Consider the following 12872-nt stretch of genomic DNA (forward strand, 5'->3'; position numbering starts at 1 on the left):
CCTTTTGTTAACACCTTATTTTGAAAACCGGACGTAGTCATACGTGTGTACTTCCACTAACTTTGCTAAGTCCATCGCTAGCTCTGCAGTCAGCTCCGTTCTCTGTATACATCCATGGTCAGCTCCGTTTGAATGCATTGAACATAAATGTCAGTGTATAGATGCGCTACAGTTGTAGCTTAGAGTAGCTGAGAGTGACGGCTGGCTTGACCGCACGTTACCGCAATACGATAACGTTTCCTGTTCATGACAGAGTTAGCATGCAGCTTTAGCCATGATGTCTTTTCCTGACTGTGTGAAACCAAAAGTGTTTCCATACTTTACTGTATGTGTAGTGTTTACCACTTTGGATTTAAAATGTGAGGGTGCAGGTCGTATCCACGTGGACCATCCACCTTTTCTTCTATCTTGTTTCGGCTGGCTGCGGTTTGTTTTGATTGAAGGATACTGAACGGATATGATATCACATTACTCAGACTACAACAATAAAAGCGGTAACTTCCTTCTACCTCCAAATAGACTCAAATGAAGCAAATATATAGATTCTGGAATTAAAAAATCAATTTCAAAATCGTAAAAAAAAGATTCAAAATTCTCCGGCGGGACACTTACTGACGTATTTTATGTCGTAGAACAAAACGAGGGAACCGGAAGTGCTAAAATGCGAACTCATTTCCAGGTTTTAGGAATCATTCCTGCAGCTCTCTATTCACTTTTATATGTCAGGCTTTTTATATGTCAGGCTGCACATCAGCACTTGCCTGGAAATGGCAGCCTGACTGAGGGTCTAAATAAAGCATTATTGGTCAAATATTCCCAAATAAAGCTTTTACACACAGCTAAAGAGAACTCAACCACCTACTGAGAACCTCAGTAACCTGTCGGATGTTGAAGATATAACACTGAGCTCATTAACCTCATCTCCTCCTCTTAAGACTGCATGTGAAGATTGTGCTACATATGGATTTGTTTCCTTAAAATGTGTGCTTATTGACTACTTGTATCAGGTTGTAACAATCTGCAACAGCGGTACTGACTCCAGACCAGTTTGTGTTGTCTTGACAAGCCTGCGAGCCACCGTCGGCGCGTTAACGGGACAGACGCCACATCCAGATCCATGCAGCCATACTCAGCAGCAGGCATGAAATGCACAATGAACAGTATCTGAAGTTCATCACCAAGACACGGCGAGGAAATACTGTGAATGTTTTAGTGTGACAACACCACGAACACAGTCAGGTATGCAATTACAACACAGAGATGTGTTGAAGTACTGCACAGACATTTTAAAGTACGGCAGCAAGCTCGTTTGTGTCCAGTAGCATCTTCGCTCAGTATAGTAAGTACTCAGTGAATCAAAAGACACATTTATGGTTTCACTACAGAGTGTTCACTCCACAACATGTACCATAACAGTCCTAGAAAGCTACATTAGACATACGTAATATCCCTTTTTTAACCTACACAAGTTTTTTTTTTAACCTTTGGTTAATATGTGTTTCTTCTCTACATACGCTCATGTTTCTGGTAATAAGACTCAAGAAACTGAGTCTACACGTTTGATCACTTCATTCGACTTTAGCTTTTCCTGTTTTTTAAAATTAAATGTTCCCTCTTGATTCCTAAGTCTGACCACGAGCGAGAAATAAGAGAAATGCAAAAGTGAGCTGTTTTGTGCGACCAGCCACTCCCTCCCCTTTCTTTTATCGCTGTTTTTAGGATACGTCCTGCATTTATTTTATGTTACGGAGTGGAAACTGGTCATGATGAAGTGTCATCTGCTCATGGCGTTGCAGAGAGCTAGTATCAACTAGAATAGAGGCGTTCAGTTGTGCGTAGCATGAGGCACTGGTCTGTGCTTCCCTCTGGACCTCTGTCGCCGTCTGGCGGGTCTACTGGGTCTTCCACACGTTGTTGAGAAGTTTGACCACCTCCTCATAGATGACGAAGACTATGGCCACGTCTAAGCACACGCGGCCAAGTCTGGGAACTGTTCCTTTGTAGAACCTGGGACACAATAGGAGACGAGGTTAGACGATTTTTCTACAGTAGTGAAAACTAGGGCTGCGACGATTGACCTATCTCCTGGTTCAATGCTATCAAGGTACTTGGGTGCCGATTCGATATGTATTGCGACTTTTAAGTCGCTTTTTACTTTTATACTTGTATTCCGATTCTACAAGTATTGCGATTAGATATTAAGATTTATCTCTATTTTTTGTTAACTTTTTTAACACTAGACCATGGGAAAAGGTTTAATCATACACTTCTAGGGACTTTTACTTAGGAAAATATCTAAGTTAATACAGTACAAATGTTTGATTTTCAACATGTATGTTGTCAGAGATGTCCTGAAGTCAAATATATCAGTCATTGTCGGCATTATTTTTTCTAGCAACCCAAAAATCAAAGAATAAAGACATTTCCTTCACAAATTAGTGGTATTTTCTTTTTAATTTATAAGGGACATGTAATGTTTTATACTTCTGGTGAATATACTCCAATCAATATTATTTCCATAAATGTATTTTGTATATAGTTACCTTTGTTAACACCTTATTTTGAAAACCGGACGTAGTCATACGTGTATACTTCCGCTAACTTTGCCAAGTCCGTTGCTAGCCCTACCGTCAGCATCGTTCTCTTTATACATCCATGGTCAGCTCCGTTTTTATGCATTTATCATAAATGTCAGTATATGGGTGCGGATATGACATCACGTTACTCAGACTACAACAAAATCGTAAAAAAAGAAATCGCGATATGTATGTGAATCGATTTTTTTTCCCCCACCCCCAGTGAAAACTACACAGCAGGCATCAGAAGCAGGATCAGGGTTACTCACGCCTGTGGTCCTTCATGCTTCAAGATCTGGAAAGCACAGTCCACTGTGTTTTTATAGCGGTAGGCCTCCAAACCCTACAGAAATCAGTGTGTTAAAAATGGCAAACATGATCATGACAGTAATGCAATCACCACTGGGTGCTTTTCCCACCTGCATCCTGGTCTTCACCACATCCAGAGGTGTATTTCCAAAGACACTTGCAGCTCCCGCTGTCGCTCCAAACATCGCCGTGACAATTGGGTGCATGTCTCGTCTAGGGTCGTCCCCTTAGAGGCCAAATCCAAAAGTTGGATTTGTGGAGAATTGAAGGAAATATGAGGAGAATGCATCAATCCATTGGACAGAAGACTGGTCAAAAACAGGGATTTTGTTTTGCTGTCGGGAGGCTTTCTTACCTTTGTACCAATTGCGCAGCGCATTCATCACATAGAATCGGATGGCCTGATTGGTTCCTTGTTTCAGCACAGTCGCTGTCAGACCTTGATACGTCCCCCTCACGCCTAAATGAGTCAAACAGATTAGGTTTCTTTATGGAGCACAACCCACACATATGAATACTGGTAGTTATAGATTCCATTATCATAGAGTGCAGCAGGAATGAGACCTAAAACCCAGAAATGAGTTAGCATTTTAGCACTTCAAGTTCCCTCGTCTGGAAGTCAATGGTTTTTTTTAATGGGCTTTTAGTTAGATGCCTAAAATAAAGTTTTGTTCTACTACATAAAATATGTCAGTAAATACACGAATTGTGAATTCTGAAGCCTTAATGTATCTTTAAATAGGCGGTTGCTAAAAAGAGGCTAAATGAGACTGCTAAACGTCATCATGCCGACTCGTCCGCCTTTACAGCCTCGTTGTGTATACTCGCGCTATACCATGGTGTAGTTCACTTATAGCCTAACGTTAGCTTTTTACTTCTGGAGATTGCATTTACACCTCAAAAATCATAAAAGTGGTGTTCATTTGTGAAGATTATCTTGCTGAACAAAACGTGTAAGTATCATAAATGTGTCTTTGCCACAGAGCTTATTTTCTGCAATAATCCAAAACCCAATGGAAATATTCCATAGGGTTTTTGTCGAGGGAACCCAGGATGATGCTAACTTCCTGGTTTGTCTACAAAAATACGTCATCCCTAGAGCACTCTATTACCAGTATCCAATAAAATGGAGCAGGGCAGAAAGTGACAGCACGACAAAAGATACAACAAATACTCCAAACTGTTTGCATTGGAGCTACTTTGAGCCACGCTGCTCTCTTACCCTGTTCTCTGATAATCTCACTGACTCCGTGAAAGAAGCCTCTGTAGCGAGGTCTGAGGGAACACTGGTCATGGATCATCTTCACCTGGTGGACAAGGGAAGAACCACCTCATCAGTCCGTTGTTCATTCAGAACATTTTTGATGAAAAGCTTCCTACAGTCAAAGAAAAGTGTCACAGCATCCACCAACCTTGAGCGTCTCCATGGGGCAGACGACCACGATGGCCTCCGCTATGCCTGCTCCTAAACCACACAAGAGGCTCCGCGTGTTGTCCAGCCGACCTGTGGCGTCTCGCATCGGGTTGCTGAGCATCTCGAACGTGCCAAACCTGTGAAAGATAGGAAGCAATATACCAACAACAGAGGAACATTTGTGTGATGGATTCCACTGTAATGAATAGTTTGAGTCAGTTGTTTGGAGTAATTTGGTCAATGAACAATGATTGTGTCAGTAGTTTGTAAGTAGCAGTAGTAAAAGCTGATTAATTGGTTAGTTGATAGACTTTTTTCCCCTAACATTATAGTACATAAAAAAAATGTTTTGGAGAGTTGATTGTACAAAACAAGACATTCGATGAGATCAACTTGAGCTCTTACCAAATTTTGATAATTTCAGATAATAATCTGTACATTAATCAATAATGAAAATATTCATTAGTTGCTGCCCTACAGATTTCGCTACCTTTACCTTAAGTACCAAGAAATACTGTCACTGCTTTGGCATCAGTCAACTGTTAAATTAATTGCTATTAGGGCTGTCAAAGTTAACACGTTAACGCACATTTGTATTAACGCCACTAATTTCGTTACCGCATTAACGCAATCAATCTTCCGGAGGTTGTATGAAACTAAAAAACCTAAGGAATCTATTGGTACCAACCATGTCATACTAACTTGAGGGTAAATAACGCTCCAAACTTGCGCTAAATTTTGGCGAGGAAAAACTGGCATGGCCATTTTCAAAGGGGTCCCTTGAACTCTGACCTCAAGATATGTGAATGAAAATGGGTTCTATGGGTACCCACGAGTCTCCTCTCTACAGACATGCCCACTTTATGATAATCACATGCAGTTTGGGCAAGTAATATTCAAGTCAGCACACTGACAGCTGCTGTTGCCTGTTGGGCTTGAGTTTCCCATGTTATGAATTGAGCATATTTTCTATGCTAAATGCAGTACCTGTGAGGGTTTCTGGACAATATTTGTCATTTGTGTTGTTAATTGATTTCCAATAATAAATATATACAAACATTTGCATAAAACAAGCATATTTGCCCACTCCCATGTTGATAAAGGTGTTAATTACTTGACAAATCTCCCTTTAAAGGAACTGTTTGTAACTTTTTAAACGTATAAATCTACCGGGCCGGTTTCCCATGCGCGCTCACATATGCGCTCTCGCGTGTGGCTACGCGGTTCAGACTCCCTGTGGACACGTACCATCACACTCCAACACAAACTAAACGGAAGCACCAAAACCTCTTGGTTCTATTTAGTGAAGCCCGTCTGTTAAACATTGTTGGCGGCGGTCGTAGTACGTGGGGGAGACCGTAGCTTTGGTCTCGAGGACCGGAGTCTCTGCTCCGCTGCCTTCACTCACACGCTGCGCTCGTTCTCGCTCCACCTCTAGACGTGCATGCGCGCTCACTACACACTGCAGAAGAGTTAGTTTAGCTCTGAGAATATCTAGTGAATGTACAGTGGATGTTTGTGCAGAAATAAATGTTGCAGCTCCTCCAGACCAACAGAGGTTTCCCGTGTCTTGTGAAGTGACGGGGCTCCGCAGCAAGAAATGATATCGTCTCCGACCGGGTGCCGGTGTCTCCCTCCGGCACCCGTTCGGAGACGATAACGTACCACGTTAACGAGCCCCGACACGGTTTCTTTTCCTGCTTCAGCCCAGAGGCTGAGGCAGGAAAAGCCAACACTAGGATCAGCATTGATTCATGGAGAGACCTTCACTGGTCAGCTAACATTACTGCCAAGCAGGTGAAATAGAGAGTGATATTGTGATTTTAGCTGACGTGTGTCGCCTTACTGTTTTGAGAGGTGCTCGTTCATGTCTATTTAGAGCGAGCAAGTGCGAGCCCGATGCTGACTTTCATTGACTTAACGGCCACAGGTGTCGCTGTTAACAAGCATTTCTGAAAGTTACAAATAGTCCCTTTAAGGTACATTTTGAACTGATAAAAAATGTGGGATTAAGTTGCAATTAATCGTGATTAACTATGGACAATCATGCGATTAATTGTGATTAAATATTTAAATCGTAGACAGCCCTAATTGCTATATAAAAGTGCATTTTTACATAAAATCTGTTAAGTAAAAGCTATTATACAACATGTGTTCATCTTCACCTCACTGCAGACTTGGGTATTGATCCATAGAGCAGGGAGCTGAGACCTCGATACAACCCTCTGAGCCCGTGATCTTGCACAGTCAACTTCACACAGTCACCTGCACACACACACATACACATACACACACACAGAGCATCCAGGAGTGAGTAACCCAGCAGAAGACTAGCACACAAACCTGTAGTCAGGCAGCAGTCATACAGTCAAGTCCCAGTGACCTACCGATCCCTCTGTATCGCGGTGGGTTGGCTCTCTCGTCTAGCTGCAGCTGGGTCTTGACATACTCTGTGGGGAAGGTGATGCAGATCTCTATCCCACCTGCTATGCCACCTGAGTGAGGACATGAGAGAAACACTGCTGTGGAGATTTGTTGACTCACTTGAATGTGCAGGAAGTAGGAGGAACTTATAGCGTCTCTATTTCAGTATCAAAAAACATGAGATGGATTTATAAAATGGTCACTATATCCTGACAGTAGTGCATGAGACAGGCAATCTGAAAAATCAAATATTAATCAATATTCTGTTACTGTAATGACTAATTCTCACCTCAAATGTTTTCAGAAACATCGTGTAGTGTACTGTTTAGCTGTAAAATGAGAGAGTTTGTGACCCGGCGGCCATGTTGAGATCGGTTGAGGAAATACCAAGCACAACCCGCCAGCCGGAGCAAATTTTCTAATTCTACACTATAATATTCTGAAAACATTTGAGGCGAGAAATAGGCATTACAGTAACATAATATTGATTCATATTTGATCAGCACTGCCTAGTTTGACCGTTGATCAGTTTGCGAGTGATTGACAGGTGCCTCTCAGCATGTCCTGAAATGACCTGTGATTGGCCAATGTCTAGATGTTTTAAAGCCTGAAAACAGAGCCATGAGGAGGTGCAGAAGTCTAGTTTTCTCTCAGTGCACTTGAATTACAATATGCTGAAAGGTCATTATGGAATTCTTGCCCAATAATGCCAAAAATATTCTGCCTACTGCAGGTTTAATAAATGCTAATGTGGTGTGATTACACAGCAGTGCCTGCATTGAGTTGGAAAGAACAGCTGAGGGCTACTGAATCTATATTTGCTTCTATTCAATATGCAGTGTAAACATTTCAGCATCTTTATAGATGTTATAAGATGAATGCAAAGGAATAAGGTGATCTCAGTGACAAATACAGAACTACATGATTGGAGTGATGTAGCATCACTGCTGGCTGATTGCGTTTTGACCCAGTTCTGCATGGATAGCCTTAACGGGCGACAGATTGAGATTAGGCTGTGCTGTGCAGAAAGCAATAGGCGATTATGAGGGGGAAAATCTGCGAGCTGAATGAATATTTGAAAAATCAACCTGCAAGGATGGCCTTTCCAGGATGCGTGATTTTCCTCCCTCCGACTGCAGCAGCCGCCAGGTTTCTCCTTGCCGCGTACGAGCGCTGGTGGGCCGGCAGAGATCCCAGCCCCGCCGGGGCGGCGGCCGCGGCGGCCAGGCGCTGCGATGGAGGCTGCCGATGTGGAGCTGAGCTCGGGCATCCTCTCCTCACACCGCAGCTCTCGCACGGTCCCTCACACACCGAAAACGGCTTCAGTAGTGAGGACATTTCAGTCGTCAGGGCTGGTTTCATAAATGTCCCACTGTAGCGATGGTCGGACAATGTCAGACAATAACAACAGTAGAAGTTGCACCGATGTGGCGGCTGAGGGAGCATCAATATTCAAATAGCGGTCAGGTGACGGGGCAGGCCATTGGCTCACCATGCTGCCTAATGTCATTACTCTGTCACATGACTGTACAAGACTTTTGCCGACCAATAACGAGGAGGATGTTTTATTGATGTGTCGAGGCTCATTACTAGTCTGACCATCACTGTCAAATACTATAATGATCCACAATAGTTAGCACCAGTATTGTATATTTTGCTTTAAGAAAATACTAAAATTATACCTTGTCTCATCAGATATTTATCTTTATAATAAAGGTTTATATCAATCTATAATAATTAGCCCTATTACACATATTTAGATATACGTATAAAGCCAAGTCACATTTGTAAAAACAAAACAAAAAACATCAAATAATATAATATATAATAATTAGGGCTGTCAATCGATTGAAATATTGAATCACAATTTATCGCATGATTTCTCCATGATTAATCGCAAATGAATCGCACATTTTTCTATATATTCAAAATGTACTTTAAAGGGATATTTGTCAATTATTTAATACTCTTATCATCGTGGGAGTGGACAAATATGCTGGCTTTATGCAAATGTATGTATATATTTATTATTGGAAATCATTTAACAATACAAAACAATGACAAATATTGTCCAGAAACCTTCACAGGTACTGCATTTAGCATAAAAAATATGCTCAAATTATAACATGGCAAACTGAAGCCCAACAGGCAACAACAGCTGTCAGTGTGTCAGTGTGCTGACTTGACTATGACTTGCCCTAAACTGCAGGTGATTATCATAAAGTGGGCATGTCTGTAAAGGGGAGACTCATGGGTACCCATAGAACCCATTTTCATTCACATATCTTGAGGTCAGAGGTCAAGGGACTCTTTTGAAAATGGCCATGCCAGTTTTTCCTTGCCAAAATGTAGCGTACATTTGGAGCGTTATTCAATCTCCTTCCCGACAAGCTAGTATGACATGGTTGGTACCAATGGATTCCTTAGGTTTTAGTAGTTTCATATGATGCCATGCGTTATCACATTAACTTTGACAGCCCTAATAATAATACATAATTTAAAAAAATAAGTAAAGAGACTAAACTAAAACTCAGACCATTAATGCCAAATGTATGCTTATTATACACATGATGTACTGTGTAGTGATAATACCCAATAATACACTGCACGTTTAGCAGTGCAAGTCAAGTAGATAGTGTCATTAGATTAGAATTAAATATCTATATGGTATGTATCGTGTGTGTAATAATAGAAAGGTATTGAGGTATCATAAAAGAGATTTGCATTATTAATTATACTCTAAGAGCCATAGAATATTGTAGTAATAATAATCACAAGAAATGAATAAGATTAAAACCGTACAATAGTATAGTGTGTCATGACCCACGCAATCAAGAGTTTGGTATATTGCTGCTGTCTCTTAATCCTTGTTCCCTTAAATAGTGCTCTCGCCATGCCAGAACACACGCACACACTGCCTCCCCCGATCACCCTTACAATGAAACTAGGTCAGTCGTTCCACCCACAACCCCCACCCCCCTGAGAAATATATAGACAGACACAGAGAGAGCCAGTCAGTGTGAAAACTCCAACCTACAACGACCAGTCATTGTTTATTTGGTTAATTGATTTGAAAACAGATGAATTTCATGTTTTGGTGACAACTAGTCTAACTGTGCATGTGTGATGATACAAAGGGGTGGACTATATAGAGAATATTTCCTTCAACTGGTCTTCCTCCTCTCCAGTGTTGTCACTTAATAGAGTAGATTCTCACCTGGATTCTCACCTGGAAGACATAATGATCAACAAGAGCATATTGTTTGTATATACATCTTAGTATTATGTGCAGATTTGGGCAGTATTGATCTTTTTTCTCACTTTGATCTTGAAGTTCCTGTCCTGTCTGATGTACAGCAGCCTCTGCACAGTGCTGATTTCTAAGAAAGCCCGGACGTTGAGCTGCCACAGTAGATCACGCACCTCAACCAGCTCCTCATCCAGTGATTCATTGAAGTTGCTCAGGTCCAGGGTCAGATACTACAGACAGACAAGGTAAAATTTACCTACAACACATTCATGTCACACATTCCCACACCCCACCCCCTTCATTGCCATTCTCTATCTGTCCACAAGATGCCCTCATCAGCCCTGCAGTATTTAACCAGCCCTTTTTTACTCACTCCTTGCCAGATAGTAAAAGTTGCCATATGCCTTTGCTATATAGCAGTAACAAAGGGCTTTACAGTAAAATCAGAACATATTTAAACATTTAAAACACAAGGAAAATGAAATGCATAAAAACCGAGAGAGTAAAACAACTAAAATGTCATAAAACATAAATAAAATCACAGAAAAGAAATTCTAAAAAAAGCACGTTTTTAAAAGTAATATAAAAGACGCAACAGAGTTTGCAGCCTTGATCTCCTCAGGCAGGTCATTTCCATAGTCAAGGAACCCTGACTGCAAAGGCTTTATCACCTTCGTGAATGAATCTGGACCTTGCAACCGCAAGAAATTACTCATCCGAGGATCTCTGAGTACGGGAAGGGACATAGGGCAATAATAGATCTGATAAATAACTTGGGGCGAGGCCTCTCAGGGCTTTGTAAGTATTCAGTAATATTTCATTATATATATATATATATACTGTATATGCATAATACATAATAATAATAACAATAATAATAATATAAAATCAATTCTAAAAGTAACAGGTAGCCAGTGTAAGGAAGTCAGGATTCGTGAGATGTGGTTATGTTTCCTAGTCCGGGTCAAAATCCTAGCTGTAGAATTTTGGATGAGCTGGAGGCAGGAGAGGGATTTTTGCTGATGCCAGCGAGCAAGGAATTACAGTAATCTAATCTACTAGTTATGAAGGCATGGATAACGGTTTCCAGATTTTGGGAAAAAGAAATGGTCTAGTCCTTGAAATGTTTCTGAGATGATGAAAGCAGGATTGAACCAATGATTTAACATGAGGTTTTGATCTTTGATCTGTTTGGGTCACGAAATTTATGGAAGATGACTTTTAACTTTTTATTTCCAAAAGTCAGCAAATCACACCAAAATGGCCGATGTCACATAATGTGTTTCTGGTTGAAGTTTAATTATAACACCAATCCCGTTACACTTTGCACTATTTTTAATGCTGTGTGCTCAGTAGCCTGAACTGCAGACTGTGCCTGTACTGAGGCAGTATGCAATAGAGAAGAGGCCTGGCACACTAGTATTCATTAGCGAGGTAGAAAACTGTCATGGTGTATTCTGTGAGAGGAATCTCAGGCAGCAGTGTCCTTGCGAGCCGGTCAGTGTTTATGATTTGGTCCACTGTAAGCTTGACTTTCAGGCCCATGAGTCACCACACACCACCTTGACAGAGAAGATGAAGCAGAGACGGAAATGAACAAAAGAAACCTGAGGGGGTTTCACTTTCAGTGGTATTTTATTTTCCCTTCACTTTTCGCTGTTTGAGCGTGTGCTCACACCCAGCTGAGGGAGGCATGATATGGTAATTATAATTTCGGTTGAAATAACTAATTTTGACTATTGCATGTCAAACAATATTTAATTGAAGGGTTCCTTTAAAAAAATATGCCTGTTTGTGTCTGTGAGCGCCCGCCCCTTTGTAATTACTTTTTTTTTTTTTTTTTAAATAGGTCCGGTTTGAATCCAACAACCAATCAGGGTTAGCTAGAACATAACTGGCCAATCACAGCCACTCTGTACAAACATAGGTCTGGGGTTCCGTGTCTTGGTTTGGCGGTGCGCAAGCAGAACGGACGCAGAAGTTCAAGAGCTATGGCAACTTGCGCTAAGTTTCCGATACCTCCTTCACCACAACGGCATATAGTGCCAAACAAGGAAAAAGAGGGAAGGCCTCGGGGGATAAGAGAGAGACAAAGTAACAACTTATTAAAAAGAGAGATCAGACAAGGGTCAACATCGGAGAAGCACTTTCGAGATGGCGAGAGCTGCAGGAATGTAATGGACTGAAGAGCGATGTGGAGGTTGCCCCAGAGCTGTAGAAAGAGAGTTTGCTCTGGCTGATGGGCGGTGCTTGGTGTTTCCTCAACTGATCTCAACCATGGCGGCCGGGTCACAAACTTTCTCAATTTACAGCTAAACAGTACACTACAAGATGTTTCTGAAAACATTTAAGGAGAGAAATAAGCATTACAGTAACATAATATTAATTCATATCAGATCAGCGCTGCCTATTTTGATAGTTTGATCGGAGTTTGCGAGTGATTGACAGCTGCTCAGAGACGACAATGCTCCAGCCCTGCTCTGATTGGTTGTTTTCCTCCGATCTGAAATGTGAAATCTTGCAGATGCCCTTAGGAGCACCGGAGGACACAAAGGCACATGATTTGTTTCAGATTATCTGTCTCATGCACTACTGCCAGTACATAATGATGTTTTATAAAAATAATTATAATATTATTTTATATTATTATTATTGGATTACCAACATTTATAGCTGCATTTTTACAGAAAATGATAAATGCCTCCCAAAGGTTTTTTTCTCAACCTGGCAACCCTAAAATAGTTCTTTATAATGGCTCATAATTAATCTATAAACATTTCTAAATTACTTATGAACCATTAATAAAGTCATTAGCTACCACTTATAAGCCCTTTATAAAGGCTGCTTTATTAGAAAAACATTTCTGATGGCAATGTAGCATAAAGTCTTAAAGGTATGT

At 41.0% G+C, this 12872-nt stretch overlaps 2 protein-coding genes across 3 annotated transcripts; both read right to left on the reverse strand.

Annotated features, from left to right (window-relative positions):
- Positions 1-576: 576 nt before the first annotated feature.
- Positions 577-8168, reverse strand: slc25a1a (solute carrier family 25 member 1a). 2 transcript variants are annotated; one of them, XM_037747587.1, is made up of 9 exons: positions 7812-8168; positions 6687-6794; positions 6465-6564; positions 4298-4436; positions 4108-4192; positions 3241-3345; positions 2996-3111; positions 2846-2919; positions 577-2007 (listed from the first exon to the last, which is right to left on the reverse strand). In XM_037747587.1, the coding sequence occupies exons 1-9, from the start codon at positions 8083-8085 to the stop codon at positions 1893-1895; spliced, it is 1116 nt and encodes a 371-aa protein (XP_037603515.1). In that variant the 5' UTR covers positions 8086-8168; the 3' UTR covers positions 577-1892. The 2 variants fall into 2 exon arrangements, with proteins under 2 accessions (XP_037603515.1, XP_037603516.1); XM_037747588.1 differs by lacking the exon at positions 6465-6564.
- A 1748-nt stretch (positions 8169-9916) lies between these two features.
- Positions 9917-12190, reverse strand: LOC119476013 (F-box only protein 39-like). Its single transcript, XM_037749182.1, is given in 4 exon segments — positions 9917-9952; positions 10045-10203; positions 10645-10699; positions 11337-12190. Coding segments are annotated over 4 exon segments (432 nt in total). The 5' UTR covers positions 11519-12190.
- Between the last annotated feature and the right edge of the window lie 682 nt (positions 12191-12872).

This window comes from Sebastes umbrosus, chromosome 17 (genome assembly GCF_015220745.1).
Source record: "Sebastes umbrosus isolate fSebUmb1 chromosome 17, fSebUmb1.pri, whole genome shotgun sequence".
NCBI lineage: Eukaryota > Metazoa > Chordata > Actinopteri > Perciformes > Sebastidae > Sebastes > Sebastes umbrosus.

What these genes read in the sequence shown, in the direction of transcription:
- slc25a1a (XM_037747587.1), bottom strand. Translation starts at nt 8,085, where the DNA reads ATGAAACCAGCCCTGACGACTGAAATGTCCTCACTACTGAAGCCGTTT. An exon ending in TGGAAAGGCCATCCTTGCAG is followed by an intron (nt 6,795 to 7,811) that starts GTTGATTTTTCA and finishes GTCCTCACTCAG; the next exon opens with GTGGCATAGCAGGTGGGATA. An exon ending in TGAGATTATCAGAGAACAGG is followed by an intron (nt 3,346 to 4,107) that starts GTAAGAGAGCAG and finishes TGACTCATTTAG; the next exon opens with GCGTGAGGGGGACGTATCAA.